Source organism: Pecten maximus, chromosome 2 (genome assembly GCF_902652985.1).
Source record: "Pecten maximus chromosome 2, xPecMax1.1, whole genome shotgun sequence".
Taxonomy (NCBI): Eukaryota; Metazoa; Mollusca; class Bivalvia; order Pectinida; family Pectinidae; genus Pecten; species Pecten maximus.
This window is the reverse complement of record NC_047016.1, coordinates 6668988-6692256: the sequence shown is the minus strand read 5'-3', so window position 1 is coordinate 6692256 and position 23269 is coordinate 6668988. Positions and strand designations below refer to the sequence as shown.

Sequence of the window (23269 nt, the reverse complement as noted above, 5' to 3'; positions counted from 1 at the left end):
TGATCTTGGTATGCAGTTGTATCGTGATCTTGGTATGCAGTTGTATCGTGATCTTGGTATGCAGTTGTATCGTGATCTTGGTATGCAGTTGTATCGTGATCTTGGTATGCAGTTGTATCATGATCTTGGTATGCAGTTGTATCGTGATCTTGGTATGCAGTTATATCATAACACTACCAGCACGACTCCAACTTCAATTTCTGGATTTCAAAAATCCACTGCCATTTTCTTGCTTCTGATTGGTGAAAATTTCGGTATTGACTGATTTTGCTGACATGAAATGTAAACTTTATTTATTTTACAACAATTGCGAAACAAGTTATATCATCTTATATTGATCACGCTTGTTGGCCCGGATGGAAGTGTGCGAGGAGTCTTACTGTGGGAGGAAACCGGAGTACCCGGGAAAACCTACGTGGTCATGCAGGTGACCCCATACCTATTCATGGCCGCCTTGGTGAAAGGCAAGTGTTTTACCACTGTGCCACCCAACCACCTTGACCGCTTGTGACATAAAGGTTTTGAAGAACACCTAAATTAATGGCCAACAGTTTCGAATAGCTTGGGTGCCAACTTGCCATGTTAATGAATTGAAGGGCTCTGATTGGTCAAAATAGTTATGATGTAGATTCTTGCCGAAAATTGGTAAAACAAAAGGGTTTTGATGGATACTGAACATTTTTATTATGATTGATTTCAAATTATTATCATTATTTATTGTTTTGAAAATTATCTGCATGCAACTGCATTTTCGCATCAATGGTATATATAGCTGTTGCATTGATTTTTACATGAGAAAAATACCTTCACCTGTATAGGAGAAAACATCCCTTCATCTGTACAGGAGAAAGCATCCCTTCATTTATACAGAAGGAAAAAATTTTCATGATGATCAACATCACGATAAGAATCCCGGCCATGACCCTTCTCTCCCAGAGGGTGCACATCCGTCTGACTTCATCAAAGTGAATCCTCTGCAGCTGATGCGCCGAACCATCTATCTAGCTCTTTCACTGTTTTTTCAAATGGTTGACTATTACAGTGTTTTTGCTACACCTCATCTATCATCCAAATCTGGTTGAAATCCAGTCACAATTGTCTCCGACTAGTAACAAATACTGACACACACATGGATGGAGAAAACAAAAACATCAAAAGTCAAGAATATCCTTTTTATTTGTTAACATATGAATAAATAACACTAAAAACATCTTCTTTCATGAAATAAAACCTCAAACAATAGAAAACACCAAGCTTTCATCCACACATCCTGTCTACTTTCATTGTCGCTGACTAAACTGAAGCGTCCCTACAAGCATTTACAAGCATAGTGTTGTTAACAGATTTAATTTCTCAATTTATATCACTACATCTGGGGGAAATCCTATTTTCACAAGACAATGTTGCACATCTAGTTATTGTTATACAATGTCTAGTTGAAAATCACAATTTAAGCAAAGCACATTGTTTTTATCTTGAATACTGCAAAACTGACACTATGATCACAAAACTGACACTATGATCACAAAACTGACACTATGATCACAAAAGTTTGAAGTTTATGTCTTTGTTTTTATTTAGTTACATAAACTTCAAATAAGCTTAAATCATGAAATGAACTATCATTTTTCTTCTTCTTTTAATTTCACTAGTATTACTTTATATTTCCCACCAAACCAAGTTGTCCTAGCAAGATAAAAAGTTCATTACAATTGTGATAGATATAAACTACAGTGAATTATTCTATCTGGTATATCCACTTAAAGTTAGCAGCCGAGATCATCCAAACAGTATATTTATATACTGAAGTAAAAGATTAGAATCATTTAGATAAGATATCATAGGAACTTGTACCTAGATCTACATATGTACCCATCTCTCTGTGTACAGATATTTTACTAACAATTTTGTGAAAAATGGAATTTGTCAATCAAAGGAAACAATAGTCTGATATCTGGAAATGGTATGCAAGTGATATTGGCCAAGTTGGGGTAATTTTATCAATATTGGTTGACTTTGGTCGCAATAATGCTATGTCGGAAAAGACGTATGAATGTAATTAACTAGATATTAATCAATAATAAATCCTAATACTAACTTTAATACTTCGTTAACGTGTGACAAACATCATTCAGAGTAAACTCTCATATACTGGTGTAAGCATTGTATGAAAAAGATTTACCGGTATATATAGGGCATGAGTCATAGAGTTGTATACATACACTATAAGAATGTTTATTTTCTGCTTTTCAAATTTGTCAAGAATTTATCAATGATATTATTAATGGATCTTCAAAACATAAAGTGTATTGATATCTCGAATACACTGTATGACTCAAAATACACTACACTGTACCATGTAGGATACTTATCGATACTGAGGACAACATGTCGGGGTTAATAAAGTCTATGTCGGGAGTTAATAAAGTCTAATATGTCGGGGTTAATAAAGTCTAACATGTCGGGGGTTAATAAAGTCTAACATGTCGGGGGTTAATAAAGTCTAACATGTCGGGAGTTAATAAAGTCTAATATGTCGGGGGTTAATAAAGTCTAATATGTTAGGGGTTAATAAAGTCTAATATGTCGGGGGTTAATAAAGTCTAATATGTCGGGAGTTAATAAAGTCTAACATGTCGGGGGTTAATAAAGTATAACATGTCGGGGGTTAATAAAGTCTAACATGTCGGGGGTTAATTAAGTCTAATATGTCGGGGATTAATAAAGTCTAATATGTCGGGAGTTAATAAAGTCTAATATGTCGGGGGTTAATAAAGTCTAACATGTCGGGAGTTAATAAAGTATAACATGTCGGGGGTTAATAAAGTCTAACATGTCGGGGGTTAATTAAGTCTAATATGTCGGGGATTAATAAAGTCTAATATGTCGGGAGTTAATAAAGTATAACATGTCGGGGGTTAATAAAGTCTAACATGTCGGGGGTTATAAAGTCTAACATGTCGGGGGTTAATAAAGTCTAATATGTCGGGGGTTAATAAAGTCTAATATGTCGGGAGTTAATAAAGTCTAATATGTCGGGGGTTAATAAAGTCTAATATGTCGGGGGTTAATAAAGTCTAACATGTCGGGAGTTAATAAAGTCTAACATGTCGGGAGTTAATTAAGTCTAATATGTCGGGGGTTAATAAAGTCCAACATGTCGGGAGTTAATAAAGTCTAATATGTCAGGGTTAATAAAGTCTAATATGTCGGGGGTTAATAAAGTCTAATATGTCGGGGGTTAATAAAGTCTAACATGTCGGGAGTTAATAAAGTCTAATATGTCGGGGTTAATAAAGTCTAATATGTCGGGGGTTAATAAAGTCTAATATGTCGGGGGTTAATAAAGTCTAACATGTCGGGAGTTAATAAAGTCTAATATGTCGGAGTTAATAAAGTCTAACATGTCGGGGGGTTAATAAAGTCTAATATGTCGGGGGTTAATAAAGTCTAATATGTCGGGGGTTAATAAAGTCTAATATGTCGGGGGTTAATAAAGTCTAACATGTCAGGAGTTAATAAAGTCTAATATGTCGGGGTTAAAAAGTCTAACATGTGTAGGTATGGAGTACTAAACCCTATATGGGATCAGTGCCTCAAGGAGTATACATTCTGATCCCCAGACTGATTTTATCTAAAACATACAAACATATTGTGTTTCATGTCTTCATCCAATCCTGTTGAAATGTTAGTTATTTATAGACTTTAATTACTAGTGGTGAAATTCTTTGTTAGATATTTATGCAATTAATGATTATCAAAGTAAATTAAAGTACCTCAAAGCCAGTGTCTATACAATGTTGTATGGACCTGACTAGGTTATCATCAACCGTAACATTTCTATCAAAATAACAATCTTACCGACATATTTTTTGTGGAAGGGTGGGGCAACATGACATTTTTATGTAATGGAGAAGTTGTCAAAATGATGTACATGTATTATCAACACACAAATCATCATTGAACATTGAAAGTCTGCATGTCTCTTGGATACTTGGACAGACTGGAAACTTTGATGTCATCTGAATACCAGAAGTGTCCATTCACCGACTTAAACCTTAGTGTCATCCAGAAACCTGGCCAGTGTCAATTTAAACATAGCCAAGAGTTCTCCAGAAATCAGGCTAGTGTCCATCTGACACTGTCCAGAAATCAGCCAAGTGTCCATCTGACACTGTCCAGAAATCAGGCTAGTGTCCATCTGAGACTGTCCAGAAATCAGGCAAGTGTCCATCTGAGACTGTCCAGAAATTAGGCAAGTGTCCATCTGAGACTGTCCAAAAATCAGGCTAGTGTCCATCTGAGACTGTCCAGAAATCAGGCTAGTGTCCATCTGACACTTGGACAGTAGTCATTAAAATATTCAGGGAAGTGTCCATCTGACATTTGGGCAGTGCTCATTCAAATGTCCAGGAAAATTGTCCATCTGACATTTGGGCAGTATCCAGGCAAAATGTCCATCTCTCACAAGAACAGTGACAACTAACAGACAGAACAATCTTTGAATCCCTAGGCATCAGGGGAGACAACACATGTTGTTAACTACTTTTCCAAGCATGAATGATTTCCTTTGTCTACTTACATGCTACCACATGATACAAGCCAAATGTTTGTCTTTATTCCCTTAAAATGTAGCAGAACTCTTGGTTGAAGCAAATGGCTAAGTCTTCCAATATTTCCCGAGCTCATAATCACCTACTCCTGTGTACAAACGATCACCCAGCCCAGTACCAATGTATACAATTTTCTCTTCATGTTCTATTGTGACTGTCAGGCAGTTCTGACCTCTGACCTTTACATCACTCATAGTTGCAGGCATTCGTGGACACTGATCTCTCTATGTTGAATGAATAGGAGTACTGAAAAATAATAAAGGCGGCACTGTATTTTCATGTAGTTAACAAGAGGTGCATGGTTTTTTATGGTCACCTGAGTCTTAAACATGCAACAATGTAAAATTCTATACAGTTCTTAAATAAATAATAGTAAAGTTTAGCCCTTTCACGAGGGAAACATGAAAACCCAGAGACCTTAAAATTTACAATTTTGATAAAGCATTTTAATGAACCTCCATCCATTAATAGTATTTGATTCTACCATAACTGGGTCCTGAGAAGATTTTTGAAATTACAATCAGTTTGACCTTTTTGAACCTGTCCATCAGGCCCCTGGGGGTTAGTCAGGTTCATGAAATGAAATAAATTATGCTCAAAAATGTGATTTCCATATAAACTAAAACTAAAACTGCATAAGACTTAATTCATTTGAATTTTAAATGGTTGTATGATTTGCTGGAATGTAAATCAGCACTTATGTTTGATGGGTTAGTGAAACACTATAGAGTTACAGGTACTTGGTATCAACATTCCTCCTTAACTTTAAATTTTCCATATTAAAGCTGCAAACTTCCAAATAACCTAAAATTCTAGCTTCACACATGTATTAATGGCAATCCAAGATGCTCATTCACGCTCTCCTAACATTAAATGACCACTGGCCTGCACGCTTGACCAGGAGAGTCCTTGAGACATCAGTGTATAAAAATAACTCGCCGCATTTATTTTTATCGCGAGATTTGTCGCGAAGCCAAGAACGAGGCTATAGCAATGTGCACTGCACATTAACTACACACATGGCCATTGTTTACATATCGAGAATATGTGAACTTTGGCCAATAATGCTTTCATTTAAACATATTAACAGAATATTCGAGTAATAAACAAACCAAACAAACAAACATACATCTAAACACTTAATTCTAAAATGTAGCAATATGCATACAACAAAACATCAATACATTTTTAGACCGCTGAAGTTGACAATGTTCAAAAGCTAACCAGCAATCCAATATAGACGTCTGGCAAAATTGGAATTTGAGTGTATTCTTTTCTCGTTAAGTTCCAACAAATCATTTCATTCCCTAAGGAGATACTCGGGTTTTGCTGATTCAAGTCCCTTTAACGTTTCTTTTTGGCAGAATCTGTCAGTGTTTTGGCAGGCTCGTGCATTCGGCGTTCCGCCATTTTGTATAGACTGATAACCCGCTGGTTGCATTTTGGGACTATTTTGCATAAAAACTTGGTCTGTCAGACCCAGTTATTATTTTTGGGAATTTCTTGCATACTTTCATAAATACACATTTTCCTCCAGTTTTTGATTCGCGATAATTTGTTAGGTATGTATTAAGTCTGATAAATGTATATTAGTCATACCTCATTTTCAATATCCATGATCGACTTGTATCCAATCTGTGGAATCATTATCTAAAAAAAAGGAAGAAATGGAAAAAAATGTTCATATCACTAAACAAATGTCAATATTCTATTTCATATGGCAGCTCAATGACTTATAATACAAACATCATTTGGATACAAGATACAGGATGCCTTATCAAATCAAAAGGCCCAGAGGGCTTGTATTTCTATCTGGTTTCCCCTTTAGAGCTCAACTCATCACGTCATAGGGGCAGAGCTTTGCATAGTTTTAATGAAGAAATCATTTATATCAATATACCCAAATTGCCTCCTTTTGGCCCTGCCCGTCAGTCTCCTAAGGGGTCAGCACAACCATTTGTCACACCAACCAAAAGTACAGTCCAAGACCTTTGTTAATTTTACACTGTTTAATTTGATGAACTTGACCATTTTCAAAAAGATTCTCTTTTAGTTCTCACCAAGTCTGCTTCAAAACTTCAGAACTAAATGTTTATTAGTTAAGAAATATAAATATGACCTTCACCTTTCTCCCAGAACTTGACCTTGGTCAGCCAATTAATTAGTACCTGGTAGTACTGTTTGATTCTTAAAAACTACATGCTATTACAATAAATGTACCAGTTCTAACTAAAGATACAAAATTTGACTCCAACATTAGATCTGGTGACCTAGACCTTTGGGTAGATCACTTGTAACAAGACATGGCCTGGACCTTTGGGTAGATCACTTGTAACAAGACATGGCCTGGACCTTTGGGTAGATCACTTGTAACAAGACATGGCCTGGACCTTTGGGTAGATCACTTGTAACAAGACATGGCCTGGACCTTTGGGTAGATCACTTGTAACAAGACATGGCCTGGACCTTTGGGTAGATCACTTGTAACAAGACATGGCCTGGACCTTTGGGTAGATCACTTGTAACAAGACATGGCCTGGACCTTTGGTTATTTCTAACCAGACTTCAATCAAGTTTGTGATAACACAAGAGGCCCATGGGCCTTAACGGTCACCTGAGTTTTGATATATTTTAGCATATTTGGGCCATGTGACCTTGAATGAAGGTCAAGGTCATCCATTTGAACAAACTTTTGTAGCCCTTCATCCCAGCATGCTACAGATCTAATATTGGGTCTCTGTGCCTTTTGGTTATCAAGAAGAAGTCCTTTAAAGATTTTAGCACATTTGACTCCTGTGACCTTGAATGAAGGTCAAGATCATCCATTTGAACAAACTTGGTAGCTCTTCATCCCAGCATACTACACACCCAATATCAGGTCTCTGGGCCTGTTGGTAATTGAGAAGAAGTTAAAAATGTAACTTGTTTACGATGCACGACGGACGACAGACGATGGACGATGTACTTCGTCTCAGGTGACCTAAAAAAATCAACCAGTTAAAGATATCACTTTCCCTTAAATCTGACCAAAGGACCTTTAGCTTTGGTCAGATGAATTTAAGTTTGACAAAATTTCAACAAGATAAGATACGAAATTTGACCAACTTTGTTATAATGTCATAACACAAGAGGCCCAACGGGCCTTAACGGTCACCTGAGATTTGAAATATTTCAGTTAATTTAATTGACCCTTTTTGGCCCCACCCATCAGTCCTTGGGGTCAGTCAGGGCCAACATGTGCATATTAAGCTGTCATCCCTTGCTGATAATTTTAAGAAAGTTAAAATGAATTCCAATAGACATAAAACAAATGATTGTCAAAGATATGAATTCCCTATATAAACTATCGCAAAGTTTACCCTCTCCCAAGGGGCAAATGTGAAACCCCAGGGTCATGAAATTCACAATTCAAGTAAAACACCATAAAACCATTCCTTCTATGAAAAGTTTTTGATTCTATCTTATATAGGTATTGAGAATAAGATTTTGAAATTTCAGTCAATTTGACACTTTTTAGCCCGCCCGTCAGCCCCTGGGGGTCAGTCAGGGCCAACATATGTGTACTATCAAACTGTTATCCAACGCTGATGATGTTAACCAGGTTTGAATAAATTCCAATACAAATCCAACAAATAATAGCCAAAAATGTGATTTCCCTATATAAACTATAGTAAAGTTTACCCCCTCCCCAGGGGCAAAATGCGAGACCCCTGTGTCATTAAATTCACAATTTTGGTAAAGCACCATAAGACCCTTCCATCTATGGAGATTTTTTGATTCTACCAAATATGAGAGTAGAGAAGAAGATTTTTGAAATTTCAGTCGATTTGACCCTTTTTAGCCCCGCCCATCAGCCCCTGGGGGTCAGTCAGGGCCAACATTTCCATACCATCAAAATGTTATCCTATGGTGATAATGTTGACCAGGTTAGAATGAGTTCCAATACAAATCCAACAAATAATAGTCAAAAATGTGATTTCCCTATATAAACTATAGTAAAGTTAACCCCCTCCCCAGGAGGCAAACATGAAACCCCAGGGTAATAAAATTCACAATTTTGGTAAAGCACCATAAGGACCTTCCATCTATGTAGAGTTTTTGATTCTACCAAATAAGAGAGTAGAGAAGAAGATTTTTGAAATTTCAGTCAATTTGATACTTTTTAGCCCCGCCCATCAGCCCCTGGGGGTCAGTCAGGGCCAACATATGCATACTATCAAACAGTTATCCAACACTGATAATATTAACCAGATAAGAAAAATTTCCAATACAAATCCAATAAATAATAGTCAAAAATGTGATTTCTCTATATAAACTATAGTAAAGTTTACCCCCTCCCCAGGGGCAAACGTGAGACCCCAGGGTCATGCAATTCACAATTTTGGTAAAGCACCACAAGACCCTTTCATCTAAAAGAGTGTTTGACTCCACCATATCTGAGAGTAGAGAAGAAGATTTTTGAAGTTTTAGTCAATTTGACCCTTTTTGGCCCCACCCCTCAGGCCCCTGGGGGGTGGGAACCATATAATTCACAATTTTGGTTGACCTTCAGCCATAGAAACTTTCTGCCAAATTTCATTGAATTTTGTTCAGTGGTTTTGGAGAAGAAGTCGAAAATGTAAAAAGTTTACGGACGCACGACGGACGACGACGGACAAAAGGCGATTAGAATAGGTCACTTGAGACTTCGTCTCAGGTGACCTAAAAATGTTTAAATATAAGAGATACAAATAGTATTAGGGGTACATTAGTCCAACATGGGCTCAATCAAGCATAAAATATGGGTCAGATCCAGTCTCTGCAACTTGTCATATGCTAATTAGCATTCTTAGAAATTTGGTTGATATAATAGCTCTTGTGTTTACTTCAAAAGTTTCTTCAACCAATGAATGTCCATGTAAGGTGAATATAGGCCAGATCTATCCTCTGTCATACACTGTAACACTGTTATACATCAGTTATAAAAGTTTTATTTACAACTTGTAACCAACACTGATCTTCTTAAACATTCTATATATACAGACACCAAAAATGGGCGATGGCCGTCCTTCACCCTATACCAGTGATACTTACATCCTGTAGCCTGGTCATTTCTGTGTATCGTGGGTTTATCTGATACTTACATCCTGTAGCCTGGTCATTTATGTGTATCGTGGATTTATCCGATACTTACATCCTGTAGCCTGGTCATTTCTGTGTATCGTGGGTTTATCTGATACTTACATCCTGTAGCCTGGTCATTTCTGTGTATCGTGGATTTATCTGATACTTACATCCTGTAGCCTGGTCATTTCTGTGTATCGTGGGTTTATCTGATACTTACATCCTGTAGCCTGGTCATTTCTGTGTATCGTGGATTTATCTGATACTTACATCCTGTAGCCTGGTCATTTCTGTGTATCGTGGGTTTATCTGCCAGGGCACACCAGACAAAGCTAAAATACAAATAACATTATTATATATACATTATAAACACTGGGCAGTACTGCAATAAAATGATTGTATTTCACATTATCAAATTGTCCAAGTTACATGAGAAAAGTTTTTGATAGGAAATGTAAGGGATACATTTAGTACTGGGATAATTCTTAAACTTACATGAATAGAATTAAGCTCTCGTCGAGAGTGGTAGCCAAACTCTTTACATTGAATTTACTACTTGTAATACAATGTATATTGTATTTCAACATTACTGCATCACATACATATTCATGATATAAATGCATTTTCATCAATTTGTTATCTTAATCTAACTTTTGAATTAAAATCTAACTATTCTAGCTTATAAAAGCATACCATGCAAACAAACTGTGCACTAAGTAAAGTGATACAATTCCGTCAAGAAGAATGTACCGGGGTATACCAATAAAGTAGTATTACCTTGGTAGTACATAAATAAGATATTTAGGATATAGCCTGTAAATTGTGGAGAGTTGCAAAAGAGAAATGTTGAAGGTATATGTGTAACTATGGGTGATATGGATGGCTTTCAATATCTTATATCTTAAGTATAGTCAAGGAGAAACAGACCCCTTTAGTGATAATATGTCAAATAAATTCAGGCAGGCAATATTTTTCCAACTTTGTAATGCTGAAAGATACAGACTAAAATAATCTGTCACCTCTGTGGACACAGAGGTATCTCTACCTCAGGCAAATATCTTAAAAATTGAGCAGAAGGCTTAGGCTTTAATGGCTGAGGGACATGTTATCTGAGACCATGGAGCTGTCTGTCCTACCATCGTGATAGGAAAGGTCTTTGAATGTTTTCCTTAGTAAAAATAGGAATTCACTTGTGAATTGTGGGAGAAAGTGAGTTTTTGTAAAGCATATCTAATTAACAATTGTCAGTTCTACTTATACAATGTATAAATTGTGACAGCAGTGAAATTCGGACCAACCCAAACAACTACTCCCTACACAATAATATAATAATCACCAAACAACTACTCCCTACACAATAATATAATAATCACCAAACAACTACTCCCTACACAATAATATAATAATCACCAAACAACTACTCCCTACACAATAATATAATAATCACCAAACAACTACTCCCTACACAATAATATGATAATCACCAAACAACTACTCCCTACACAATAATATAATAATCACCAAACAACTACACATGTAGTCCTAACAACTGACCTAGATTTGGTCAGACATATGGTATAACCCTACACATGTAGTCCTAACAGTTGACCTAGATTTGGTCAGACATATGGTATAACCCTACACATGTAGTCCTAACAACTGACCTAGATTTGGTCAGACATATGGTATAACCCTACACATGTAGTCCTAAACAAACTGACCTAGATTTTGGTCAGACATATGGTATTAACCCTACACACGTTAGTCCTAACAACTGACCTAGATTTGGTCAGACATATGGTATAACCCTACACATGTAGTCCTAACAGTTGACCTAGATTTGGTCAGACATATGGTATAACCCTACACATGTAGTCCTAACAGTTGACCTAGATTTGGTCAGACATATGGTATAACCCTACACATGTAGTCCTAACAGTTGACCTAGATTTGGTCAGACATATGGTATAATCCTACACATGTAGTCCTAACAGTTGACCTAGATTTGGTCAGATATATGGTATAACCCTACACATGTAGTCCTAACAGTTAACCTAGATTTGGTCAGACATATGGTATAACCCTACACATGTAGTCCTAACAGTTGACCTAGATTTGGTCAGACATATGGTATAACCCTACACATGTAGTCCTAACAGTTGACCTAGATTTGGTCAGACATATGGTATAACCCTACACATGTAGTCCTAACAGTTGACCTAGATTTGGTCAGACATATGGTATAACCCTACACATGTAGTCCTAACAGTTAACCTAGATTTGGTCAGACATATGGTATAACCCTAATACCTTGTAACTGGTGACTTAAAGCAAGGGTGGTACACAGCATGGGGTTAGGTCCTGAAGATAAAAACCAACTGCCATATATAATTATAAATAAAAATCATTGTATCAGAGTAAATATTGTAGATTTCAGGTTAAACATGTAATACTAGCTATAGGTATTAAATTATATCAATTTCTTCTCTCTTACTTATATTTCTGAACAAGTTATTTGTTCATTGTGTATGTTGTATACTTATGGACAATGGAGATAATTCATTAACAGCTTTTGTTCATAGAATTAGAATTTATGTAAACTTAAGTGGAAAATAAATAATGAAATCATTGCTATAATTACTGATTTAGTGTTTTAAGAAGCACCAGTTATTTCCTAACTAACATTAAACAAGCGCAAACATTTATATGTATTAATGCAATCAGATATCTGTGTCATCACTTTCTCCCACCATTCACTGAAAATATGCATTTATTTACAAAAAGCTAAGTATCAATCAAAAAGACTATAAATGATGAAAATGTCTTATTAGATAAAAAGCTGTGAATTGTTTGAGACCTTCATCCTATTGTATTATCCTGTTAAATGTTGCGTTTTCATGTGAAATGGGACAGCTTTTACTCATAGGTCACTAATATGCACTTATTTACAAAAAGGTAAGTACATGACCCTTCGTAATTACCATAAATATTCATGTATAGTGTGCACTCGTAGTGGAGTTTTTCACTTGTCAAATTTTGAAAAAAAATGTGCACTATACGCGAATATTTATGGTAAGCCTCACGAGGCAGATGATGTATGACTTATGTTGTCATCAATAAAACACAGTGTATACGAAAAAACAGCTTCTTAACTCCACAAATACATCTGGGCTACACTTAAATATATCTGGTCTACACTTAGCTTATTAGCTTTATTGTGAACCAAACTATCTCCATTTTAGATGTTTTTTATATGGACCTAATGCCATCTTTATAGCTGAAGGACTTTGATAAATAATGGGTGGTAAAACCTAAATGACGAAATGATCGATTTCCTATAAAATCATTATACATGTTTAACCAAATTTCAGCTGACACAATGTTGGGATCTCTGAAAGTAAGCCTCATATATAAGCCAAATCAGTGCTGCAGGAATAATCAAGGTTTAGTAAATAGCAACATAGCAGTATTATACAACATGGCAAGTGTTCTAGAAGACTATTAATATCACTGAGTGTTATATAGCAATGGCATGAAGTTAGGAAGCAGATAAGACCGTGATAGTTGGGATTGTCACAATTACATGTTACAGTAAATAAAGTGTTTTAATAGTCAAGACATTAATACAGTAATGCAGTTCTGTTTAGAACAATAGAAATATAAATGGTTAAGCTTTCATAGCGTAATTTGAGATTATACATCAATTTTTTAAGTTACACTTTTTTTTATATATATTACATGTAATATCATCATAAAGATATGATTGAATAATGCTATAATAAACATCAACTCTGTAACGGTAGGCAATGTAAATCAATCAATGAGTAAATGATCCATCACATGACTAAGAATTGATAGCTTGCAGAGAGTTGAGCAAGAGAAACAGTCGGCAATTCTATGGAAGTTAAATACCTTGTACCACTTGCTGGGAACCATGGAGCACATGGTTTTCTTCTGGGGAAATAAAATCATTGTTACACTTTACAAGTATATATTGTAGAGTATTATCCTTATATTATGAGGAAACATCACAGATCAGCATCTATACATGAACATAGCAATGTATTTCAAACAATTTATTTGAAAACACTGACCCGCCCCACCCCAATCTATACAAGCTGACAGGTCATTACTACTGTGCTCGTATAGGTTAGCAGGTTCTTTTTATTCTCTACTGTTCCTGGTGGGGGATTAAATGTAGATTCACTCCTCTAGTAATTCTCTTCGGTTGTTATACTGTAATATGAAATGTTGCCTTCTGATCTTTAAAACTTCAGTCAAGCAGAGTTGAAATATCTCTCTTGGACAAATAGTCCTGTTTTATAGGATGTAAATAACTTCTGTTTAATATTCTATAAATTCCTGATGCTCCAAACACCACTTTTAGTTATGTTACAGTAGTATATATTACACATGCATTACACATGTGAGTTGTGTATATCATGTTTTGCTTATAGACTGAATTTATCTTGAAAATATTCTACACAAGAAAACATGAGTGGGATACTCCAGAGATTTCTGACTGGAGTATGGTTCCCATAGACGAATCATTCCAGATGATAGTAAAACAAACATATTTTGTGTGTGTTTTTTTAATTGAAGCAAGGATCAAAACTGTGAAACATGATATTCATTTTTACTAGGTAACATCCAAGCATACCAACCTTTGATACCAATTAAAGAAGGGTCCTATTTTTGAATCCTAATGCAGAACTTTGAATCCATCCTTACAGACTTTTAACTTGATAATAACACATAAAAAATACAAGAATTCCACAGAAGTGGATGTGTCACCTGTTTTCTATTTAAAGTAATGGTGACCTTCACCTTTGACCGTCAGACCTGAAAAGTGATCCCTAGCAAGCACTTGTGATAAGAAAAATCTGTATGAAGTTTGCTTTTTGCAGGCGACACAAAAAAGGACACTTATTTTCTGAAAGTTTATTGAAATTGAGGGACACCATTTAATCAGATAAAGTTTTATGAAATAAAATACCCAGCATAAACTCTGTCAATGGGGCACTTTGCCTTTTTCCTTTTCACATTTATAAAGCCTGATAAATGTAGATAAAATTATAATATTAAAGGAAGATATTGACAGGACACTTAAAGCCACAACACTATACTGAAATAAAACATGTTGAAGAGAGGTGTTGCTTTTTGTATAAAATGTCTATTTAGTAGTTGCTTACTAAATAATGATACAAAATATTGATTTCTTTGCACATTACTTTGTCTAAATAAACAAAACTGATACCTAAAATATAACATTCACATTTATATAGATTATAGATAAAACAAAGCGGAGTTGCATGCATTTGATTATGTCTACAGTTATAAGATTAATACAGGGTAGGATCCTAGTACACAAATAATAGAACTATTAAATTAAAAATAAAAATCATAGACTTGTGCTGAAAAAGTGAACATTTCAAATTCAACTTCATAGCATATTCATCACAATCAGTGCCCTTCCCTGTATTGCAGCATTAACCAGAAATTATAAAAATAAAAGCCTTCAGCCTGACTCCAAGTACTGGCTCACCCCAGCAGACAATGTTTCACAAAACAGCATTCTTACTCTCAAATCAGTAGTGAACTGATTATGGTGAATATGGTATACAAAAAAGAAAACTATGATGTTTGGAGAATCATGGGATGTTGCTCTCGGTCTGATTAGTTTCATACAACAGGGAAGTTTAATAATGTTAATTGTAAATTTTTTAATAGTTTTTTTCAAATACAGTGGAACTTCGTTAACTCGAAGTCGACGGGACCACGAAAAAACTTCGAGTTATCCGAGTGTTCGAATTAAGCGAGTTATCGTTTTTGGTGAAAAGTTTGGTCAATATTTGTCAACATTATATAATCATTATAACTTCGCTCTGTCGCTCATCAGTTTAATGTGAAGACTGGTCAATACATGTAAATATATATGTAATGTTTCGTTATGTCACTTGTAATTTGGTGTAGTTTTGCCGATATACAGTCACGATAAAGTTTCTTTCACTTAGTCACTTCAATAACGATCTGATGTGCAAGTCATGTTTGCAAAAGGTAAACGATAAAACGGAATTCGACAAAATAACAAGTTATTAATGTCAAAACAAATAACCGTTTAAGTTTAACACAGATTGCATACAAAACGTAACAGAACCATCCTTTTATTGGAAATATATAAAATACTGTTTGATCGGCCTACTTACTTTTTATTGATAACCACGCCATTTTCATGTGTATTAGCACCGGAAGTTGGGCTGCGCATGTGCGTATAAAATGTTACTGTAACTGAGTTGGCGTTTTATCCGACTTAATAGACAGCACTGACCGTTACAGTTGTACTCTGAACACCTCGGCAGTAATTACGCTATTGTTTCAGCAGTTTAAAGATTTAATAGGCGCCGGTGACTGTGTCATTTCTACACCTGTAAAAACATCAGCCAGGTAGATCTACCGGTGTGTCAGAGATTAGTTCCGCTTGAGCGAACGGGTAGATGAGTTGTTGACTATCGTGTGTACTGATATCGCGACCGCCTTGGGAACTTTTTATCACCAAGACTTGTTGTTATAAGATTCAACCGACAATTTCTTTTATGAATTCATGAAACACTTATAATAGCATGTAGGTTAGTAGTGCCGATATGTTCAGTATTACAAACGGAATTTAGCTCTTAAAAAATGTCGGCGTTTGCCACCGATCGACGAAAATTATACTTCAAGTTATTCGAACATTTCAAGTAGGATTTTTATTGTTGGGACCCAATTTTTACTTCGTATTATCCGATTTTTTCGAGTTATCCGAATTCGAATTTTCCGAGTTTTTTTTACTAAGACAAAGAGAGAATTCGGCCGGGACCGGCGAGGTACTTCGAGTTAAGCGGGGTATTCGAGTTATCCGAGTTCGAGTTAACGAAGTTCCACTGTACATAATTTATATCACTAAATATGTTAAATATGTTATATCATTATGATTAAACTGTGTACCGATTAACTGTATACCGTTCTGTTACCACCAAGCATCACCACAAAACTGATGGATTTGTTGTTGTTGCGAAGTGTTGGGTTGGATATTAGTTACATATAGTCTAACTCTTACAGAAAATTCAGTTTTCAATATAAAGAAATATTGCACTGCCAATAAACAGTGTTTTATGTTGTAATAGTTACAGTTTACATAACACATGAACAACAGACATATTACCAAACTACAGGCAAAGCTTACCATATAAATATGTATACTATATACACCAGATAAAAACTGATATATTGACTTATGAGAAAGATCTCTCCATAAACTTTGCAGATACTCACGGTGATTACTGCCTATACCAGCTAAACTGTTGGTCCTGTCCAGCCCTGGTCTAGCATGGTTCCCTGTAGGGTTGATGGCATACGGTAGAGTTGTTCCAATATTCGCCCTAAACACACAAATTGGTGTACACAATATCCACTTTCTCAAAATGTATCATTATAAATTGGAATATTTTCCCTATCATTGACTCTTTTTGAGAAATTATTGTACATTAATCATACCACCATGGTTTAGTTTGGTCTGTAAGGTGGAGCTACATTGTTAGATTACTTACATGTTATTGTGCCAATTTTCCATTGTATAGTTCGGTATGTAGGGCTGAGTTACATTGTTAAATTACTTACATGTTATTGAGCAGAGTTTCTGTTGTGTAGTTTGGTGTGTATGGTGAACTACATTGTTAAATTACTTACATGTTATTAAGCGGAGTTTCTGTTGGGTAGTTCGGTGTGTATGGTGAACTACATTGTTAAATTACTTACATGTTATTGAGCAGAGTTTCTGTTGTGTAGTTCGGTGTGTATGGTGAACTACATTGTTAAATTACTTACATGTTATTGAGGGGAGCTTCTGTTGTGTAGTTCGGTGAGTAGGGCTGAGCTACATTGTTCTGTTGGGATTCAGTTGTAGGAGATCGAAAACTGGCCATCTTGAAACAAAGTGCCAAGTTGTTTAACTCTCTAAAATGACAAAATAACAAAGGATGTTCACATTCACAATAACTATGTGTTATTAAAACGTCAACAACGCAAAAGTCACACAACTCTGGCTTTGCGACTTTTCTTCACAGACAAGACAAATATCATGTTTAGCTAATCATTATATTATGTACATGTATTGCAGGAAGCAGTCATCCTTTGATTAATCATAAATAAATCCAGTGTGACATCATGTGTCTACATTTTCAATGATCTTTTGTCATTCAAGGGTACAGTAGAACCATTTCACATACTGACACTGAAATGTACAAAGCTTTTTTCTGAACAGTTTTCATAACTTTAGAAGTTGCTTTTCATATTAATTTTGTTAATTTAAAATTTAAAGTAAATGATATTCTTGTGAACAAGAAAACAAAGGGTACTCAGAGAAATATATGTACACCAGGAATCACATTGCTTCCTTGAACGATAAGAATGATCTGTTGATGTCTGATTATCGCAAAATAAATCACCTTGTGGCTAATTTTTTTATTAGCAACCAGCTGTAGGTGAAAATAGAATACACTAAAGTTTGGAAACATGGCTTGTTGAGTTGCTTCTCTTCTTTATTTCCACTAAGAGGGGTCTGTATACCACGTTCCTGAAACCTACCGGTAATAATGGAGTTATAAGATACACATGATCGTTTGACAGTTCATGTGAATTTTTCTCCCATTTAGTTTATACCTCACGTTTTGTTAGAAGTGATATATTTTTGGTACCAGTTTGCTATATCCTCTGTTTAAGCATTGCCTAGACACATTATGACTGCTCCTATTATTTTTGTGTGAGACTTACCCTACAAGGTTGTAACCGTTGGGAGGACGACACACACCCTTAGACAGGATGTAAGACTTACCCTACAAGGTTGTAACCGTTGGGAGGACGACGCACACCCTTAGACAGGATGTTAGACTTACCCTACAAGGTTGTAACCGTTGGGAGGACGTGTACACCCTTAGACAGGATGTTAGACTTACCCTACAAGGTTGTAACCGTTGGGAGGACGACACACATCCTTAGACAGGATGTTAGACTTACCCTACAAGGTTGTAACCGTTGAGAGGACGTGTACACCCTTAGACAGGATGTAAGACTTACCCTACAAGGTTGTAACCGATGGGAGGACGCCGCACACCCTTAGACAGGATGTTAGACTTACCCTACAAGGTTGTAACTGTTGGGAGGACGTGTACACCCTTAGACAGGATGTAAGACTTACCCTACAAGGTTGTAACCGTTGGGAGGACGTGTACACCCTTAGACAGGATGTAAGACTTACCCTACAAGGTTGTAACCGTTGGGAGGATGACACACACCCTTAGACAGGATGTTAGACTTACCCTACAAGGTTGTAACCGTTGGGAAGACATGTACACCCTTAGACAGGATGTAAGACTTACCCTACAAGGTTGTAACCGTTGGAAGGACGCCGCACACCCTTAGACAGGATGTAAGACTTACCCTACAAGGTTGTAACCATTAGGAGGACGACGCACACCCTTAGACAGGATGTAAGACTTACCCTACAAGGTTGTAACCGTTGGGAGGACGTGTACACCCTTAGACAGGATGTTAGACTTACCCTACAAGGTTGTAACCGTTGGGAGGACGTGTACACCCTTAGACAGGATGTTAGACTTACCCTACAAGGTTGTAACCGTTGGGAGGACGTGTACACCCTTAGACAGGATGTTAGACTTACCCTACAAGGTTGTAACCGTTGGGAGGACGTGTACACCCTTAGACAGGATGTTAGACTTACCCTACAAGGTTGTAACCGTTGGGAGGACGACGCACCCCCTTAGACAGGATGTTAGACTTACCCTACAAGGTTGTAACCATTGGGAGGACATGTACACCCTTAGACAGGATGTTAGACTTACCCTACAAGGTTGTAACCGTTGGGAGGACGACGCACACCCTTAGACAGGATGTTAGACTTACCCTACAAGGTTGTAACCGTTGGGAGGACGACGCACACCCTTAGACAGGATGTAAGACTTACCCTACAAGGTTGTAACCGTTGGGAGGATGACGCACACCCTTAGACAGGATGTAAGACTTACCCTACAAGGTTGTAACCGTTGGGAGGACGCCGCACACCCTTAAACAGGATGTTAGACTTACCCTACAAGGTTGTAACCGTTGGGAGGACGACGCACACCCTTAGACAGGATGTAAGACTTACCCTACAAGGTTGTAACCGTTGGGAGGATGACGCACACCCTTAGACAGGATGTTAGACTTACCCTACAAGGTTGTAACCGTTGGGAGGACGACGCACACCCTTAGACAGGATGTTGAACTTACCCACTTACCCTACAAGGTTGTAACCGTTGGGAGGACGACGCACACCCTTAGACAGGATGATTAGCTCGGCGATAGCATCATTAGTAAGAGTGCTGGACATGTATCTCACACACAGCATTTTCTTCTTCATAGCCTTCTCACCTAAAGGATAAAAATCATTTCATAGCCTTCTCACCTAAAGGATAAAAATCATAAGAATATTTTCATAACCGAACACTGAAAGTATTATCAATAAATTCACCGAATAAGAATCAATTATGTGTAACAAGTAATAACACTGCACATACTACTAGTATTATTTAATTTATGGAGTGATTACAATTAAATTTATCAATATTTAACACCAATCATTTAAAAACCATTAAATATAATATTATTTTACCAAAATCATTTTAGGGCAAGATTTGGGGATTTTTGACATCAATCTCAGATATTGTTCATCATGTACGTATAAGAAGAACTTTGATGCCATATATCCTTATACACTTCTGAATTGGATGGTCTTGTTATGACACTCACGTGTGTCACTGGTGAAGTCTATACAGGTAAAGCCAGCAGGAATAGGATCCCTTTCATTGATCACAGCTACATCAACCAGTACATCTTTACCCTAAAGAAAAACAAATCACATTTACAACTTCCTTGGTATAGCTAGGATCATGAGGTACTGAAATTCAAAACACATAGGGACAGTGACTCTGACACACACTTAAGACCCTATATTTTACAATTTACATGTAGACCAGAGACTGTGTATAATCTTTCTTTTGGGTTATTCAAGAACATTTCAACTCTAATTTAATCAGGGACACTTTTACAAATGTACAGGTAGCAAATGAAACTTGTGAATTTGGTTTTTAAAAAATATGATGATTGACCAAAATGATATAACTAATCAGAAACAGTATCAGAATTTCCATCACCTCGGATATAACAGGTTTATGTTCGAGGTTTTGTGGGAAGAGTCACATCACAGAGGTCTGAATGGTAACTTTATGGTTACATGTACATAGTATAGAGTTTGTGGTTGAAACATTAAAATATCAACATCATGGTACTTAACTGCATTTATGTTCAGTTTTTGTCCTTTTATTCCAGATGAGAATTACAAAGAAATAATCATATTGCATTTTTTCAATTTGTCTGCAATCCTGCTTGAAATTTAATTATAAGACTATATAACCATAAACAGGTTCCAGTTTAAAAACATGTGAAAGTTTTCTTTGAATTTACAGCAAAATTGTAATCATTTATTAAACAACTACAGCTATCTTATCAACAATGTCACATCTTTGTCCTATTACACCGATACTTACTACAGAGGGGGCAGATCTCTCCACACACATATAGCGACAGATACGCTTCCCAAAGTACCCATCCCTCCACAAGTCTGCATCATCCCTCTTGTCATATGTTTTGTCAATCTGAGAAAGTAAATAACAATATATATATCAGTTTGAAGTAAAATGATACCCTAGGGGCTTGGGGTAGTCCATTATTTTTAAGACTACCCAAAATGTAACTTAAACGCCTGATTTGAAACTAAAGTGATTGGATAATGGATATGTCCACTTGCATTGACACCTGTTTTGATCCTACAGATTTCTGAGAAATAGTAATTTGACTTCTGAAAATGCTGCAAGTCAGAACTGAAACCTTGAACATATAAGATGTTGACATGCAGCAATGAATGATTTAATACATTGTACATACATGTTCTCCAGAATACTGGAGAATGCACCTTGGCTTTAATCTTTCTATAAAGTCTTTAAATATAGGTTTTACATCTTTCTTATATATATAAGCTGTAATAATTCACTGAATCTGAGGAATCACGATCAGATGTTAGCTGTAAAACTACTTATTACGTGGTATGATTCAACAAGACAGCAGTTGTATTTATAATATACTTATTGTTATTTTCTACATTGATTCTAGCACATACTCGAAGGATATCATTGATCCATGGTAGAATTTTATTGTTAATCATCGTTGTCCCCAAATTTAATTAAATAGTAACAATAGATCAATATTAGACATGTAGTTATTATTATCATATTATTTCCTCGTTTTCTTAAAATTTGTCAAACCTTATCTTGAACCTGAAGATATTTCTGATAATTTTATATTGTGCACTGTACGTATATACCTCACCTGGTAATTATATAAGCTTCCCTTCAAATTCCTACTGTATTACTACAGTATACATTCAAACATGTCTGCATGCAGTCCTTTTACAAAGTCTCTTTTGTTCAATTAGTACACAGGGGAACCGTACCAAACCATTTGGCAATGCGTACATGTGTGTGCACATGTTTTTTTTAAACATACATGTTAATTGTGATCATAACAAAAAAAACATATGTATAAATGATACTTTGAACAATGTTTGTTAGGAAATGAGAAGGGGTTTAAAATCAGTATCTGGATGTTGCACTCATTTCAGAAATTGCCTATTTAATACTTACAATTGTGAATCCCGCAGGGCACTTTGAGGGATCTGTCACCACAGTAACAGCAGTGATTGGCCAATCACTGTTTGACATCTTCAAAGCTATTCTTTATTGCAAGTACTGGAACAAAATAGCACAATAGAGGCACTGAAACAAAATTTATAATTGAAAAAAAAAGATTAATGTGATCGCCAAATTACAAATAGTACATTGATGCATGTGATCATGAGGTTATATATATTTAAGATACTAACACAATCTGTCATCATGAAACCTCAACAGTGTATATAACTTGTAACTTTTCTGAACAGTTAATTCAGAGACTTGTATATCACATATATATTAGATATACAAGTCTCTGGTTAATTACACATGCACTAGGATGTCGGAGTTCACTGCAACTTGTAATGCAGTGATAAATAACGGCACTTACAAGCTCATAGCAACTCAATTACTTCATGTGTAACTAACTGCCCGATGTATCAAATTTGATTCATAATTAAAATAAACAAAAAAATGAACAAGGAAGTAAGGTTACACTTAGACTTATAGTCTACCTGTTTCTTGTGTCCTTCATAAAAAGCAGAATGTGAAATGTTCCGTCCACTAAGAAAAATGCTTCACGTAGACTTGATGAGAAAAAAATGTACTGTTTGGACAAGAGAAAATAAACGTAAATAAGAAATTCCTGTAGACCTATTCCACAATTTTTTTATTATGATCAAGGTGGTGTTAATGCTTAAACGTAACATTTGCACTTAAGCATTATCCAGACGC

At 36.0% G+C, this 23269-nt stretch overlaps 1 protein-coding gene across 7 annotated transcripts; it reads right to left on the bottom strand.

The window, feature by feature from the left end:
• Positions 1-1157: 1157 nt before the first annotated feature.
• Positions 1158-23216, bottom strand: LOC117315327 (multivesicular body subunit 12B-like). 7 transcript variants are annotated; one of them, XM_033869479.1, is made up of 12 exons: positions 23050-23216; positions 22508-22612; positions 21356-21463; positions 20559-20649; positions 20048-20180; positions 17580-17708; positions 17028-17134; positions 13629-13670; positions 12027-12077; positions 9987-10048; positions 6213-6263; positions 1158-4859 (listed from the first exon to the last, which is right to left on the bottom strand). In XM_033869479.1, the coding sequence occupies exons 2-12, from the start codon at positions 22583-22585 to the stop codon at positions 4800-4802; spliced, it is 912 nt and encodes a 303-aa protein (XP_033725370.1). In that variant the 5' UTR covers positions 22586-22612; positions 23050-23216; the 3' UTR covers positions 1158-4799. The 7 variants fall into 7 exon arrangements, 5 of the variants coding, with proteins under 5 accessions (XP_033725370.1, XP_033725376.1, XP_033725387.1 ...); XM_033869485.1 differs by having other exon boundaries at positions 22508-22639; positions 23050-23209; XR_004529684.1 differs by having other exon boundaries at positions 4788-4859; positions 9687-10048.
• Between the last annotated feature and the right edge of the window lie 53 nt (positions 23217-23269).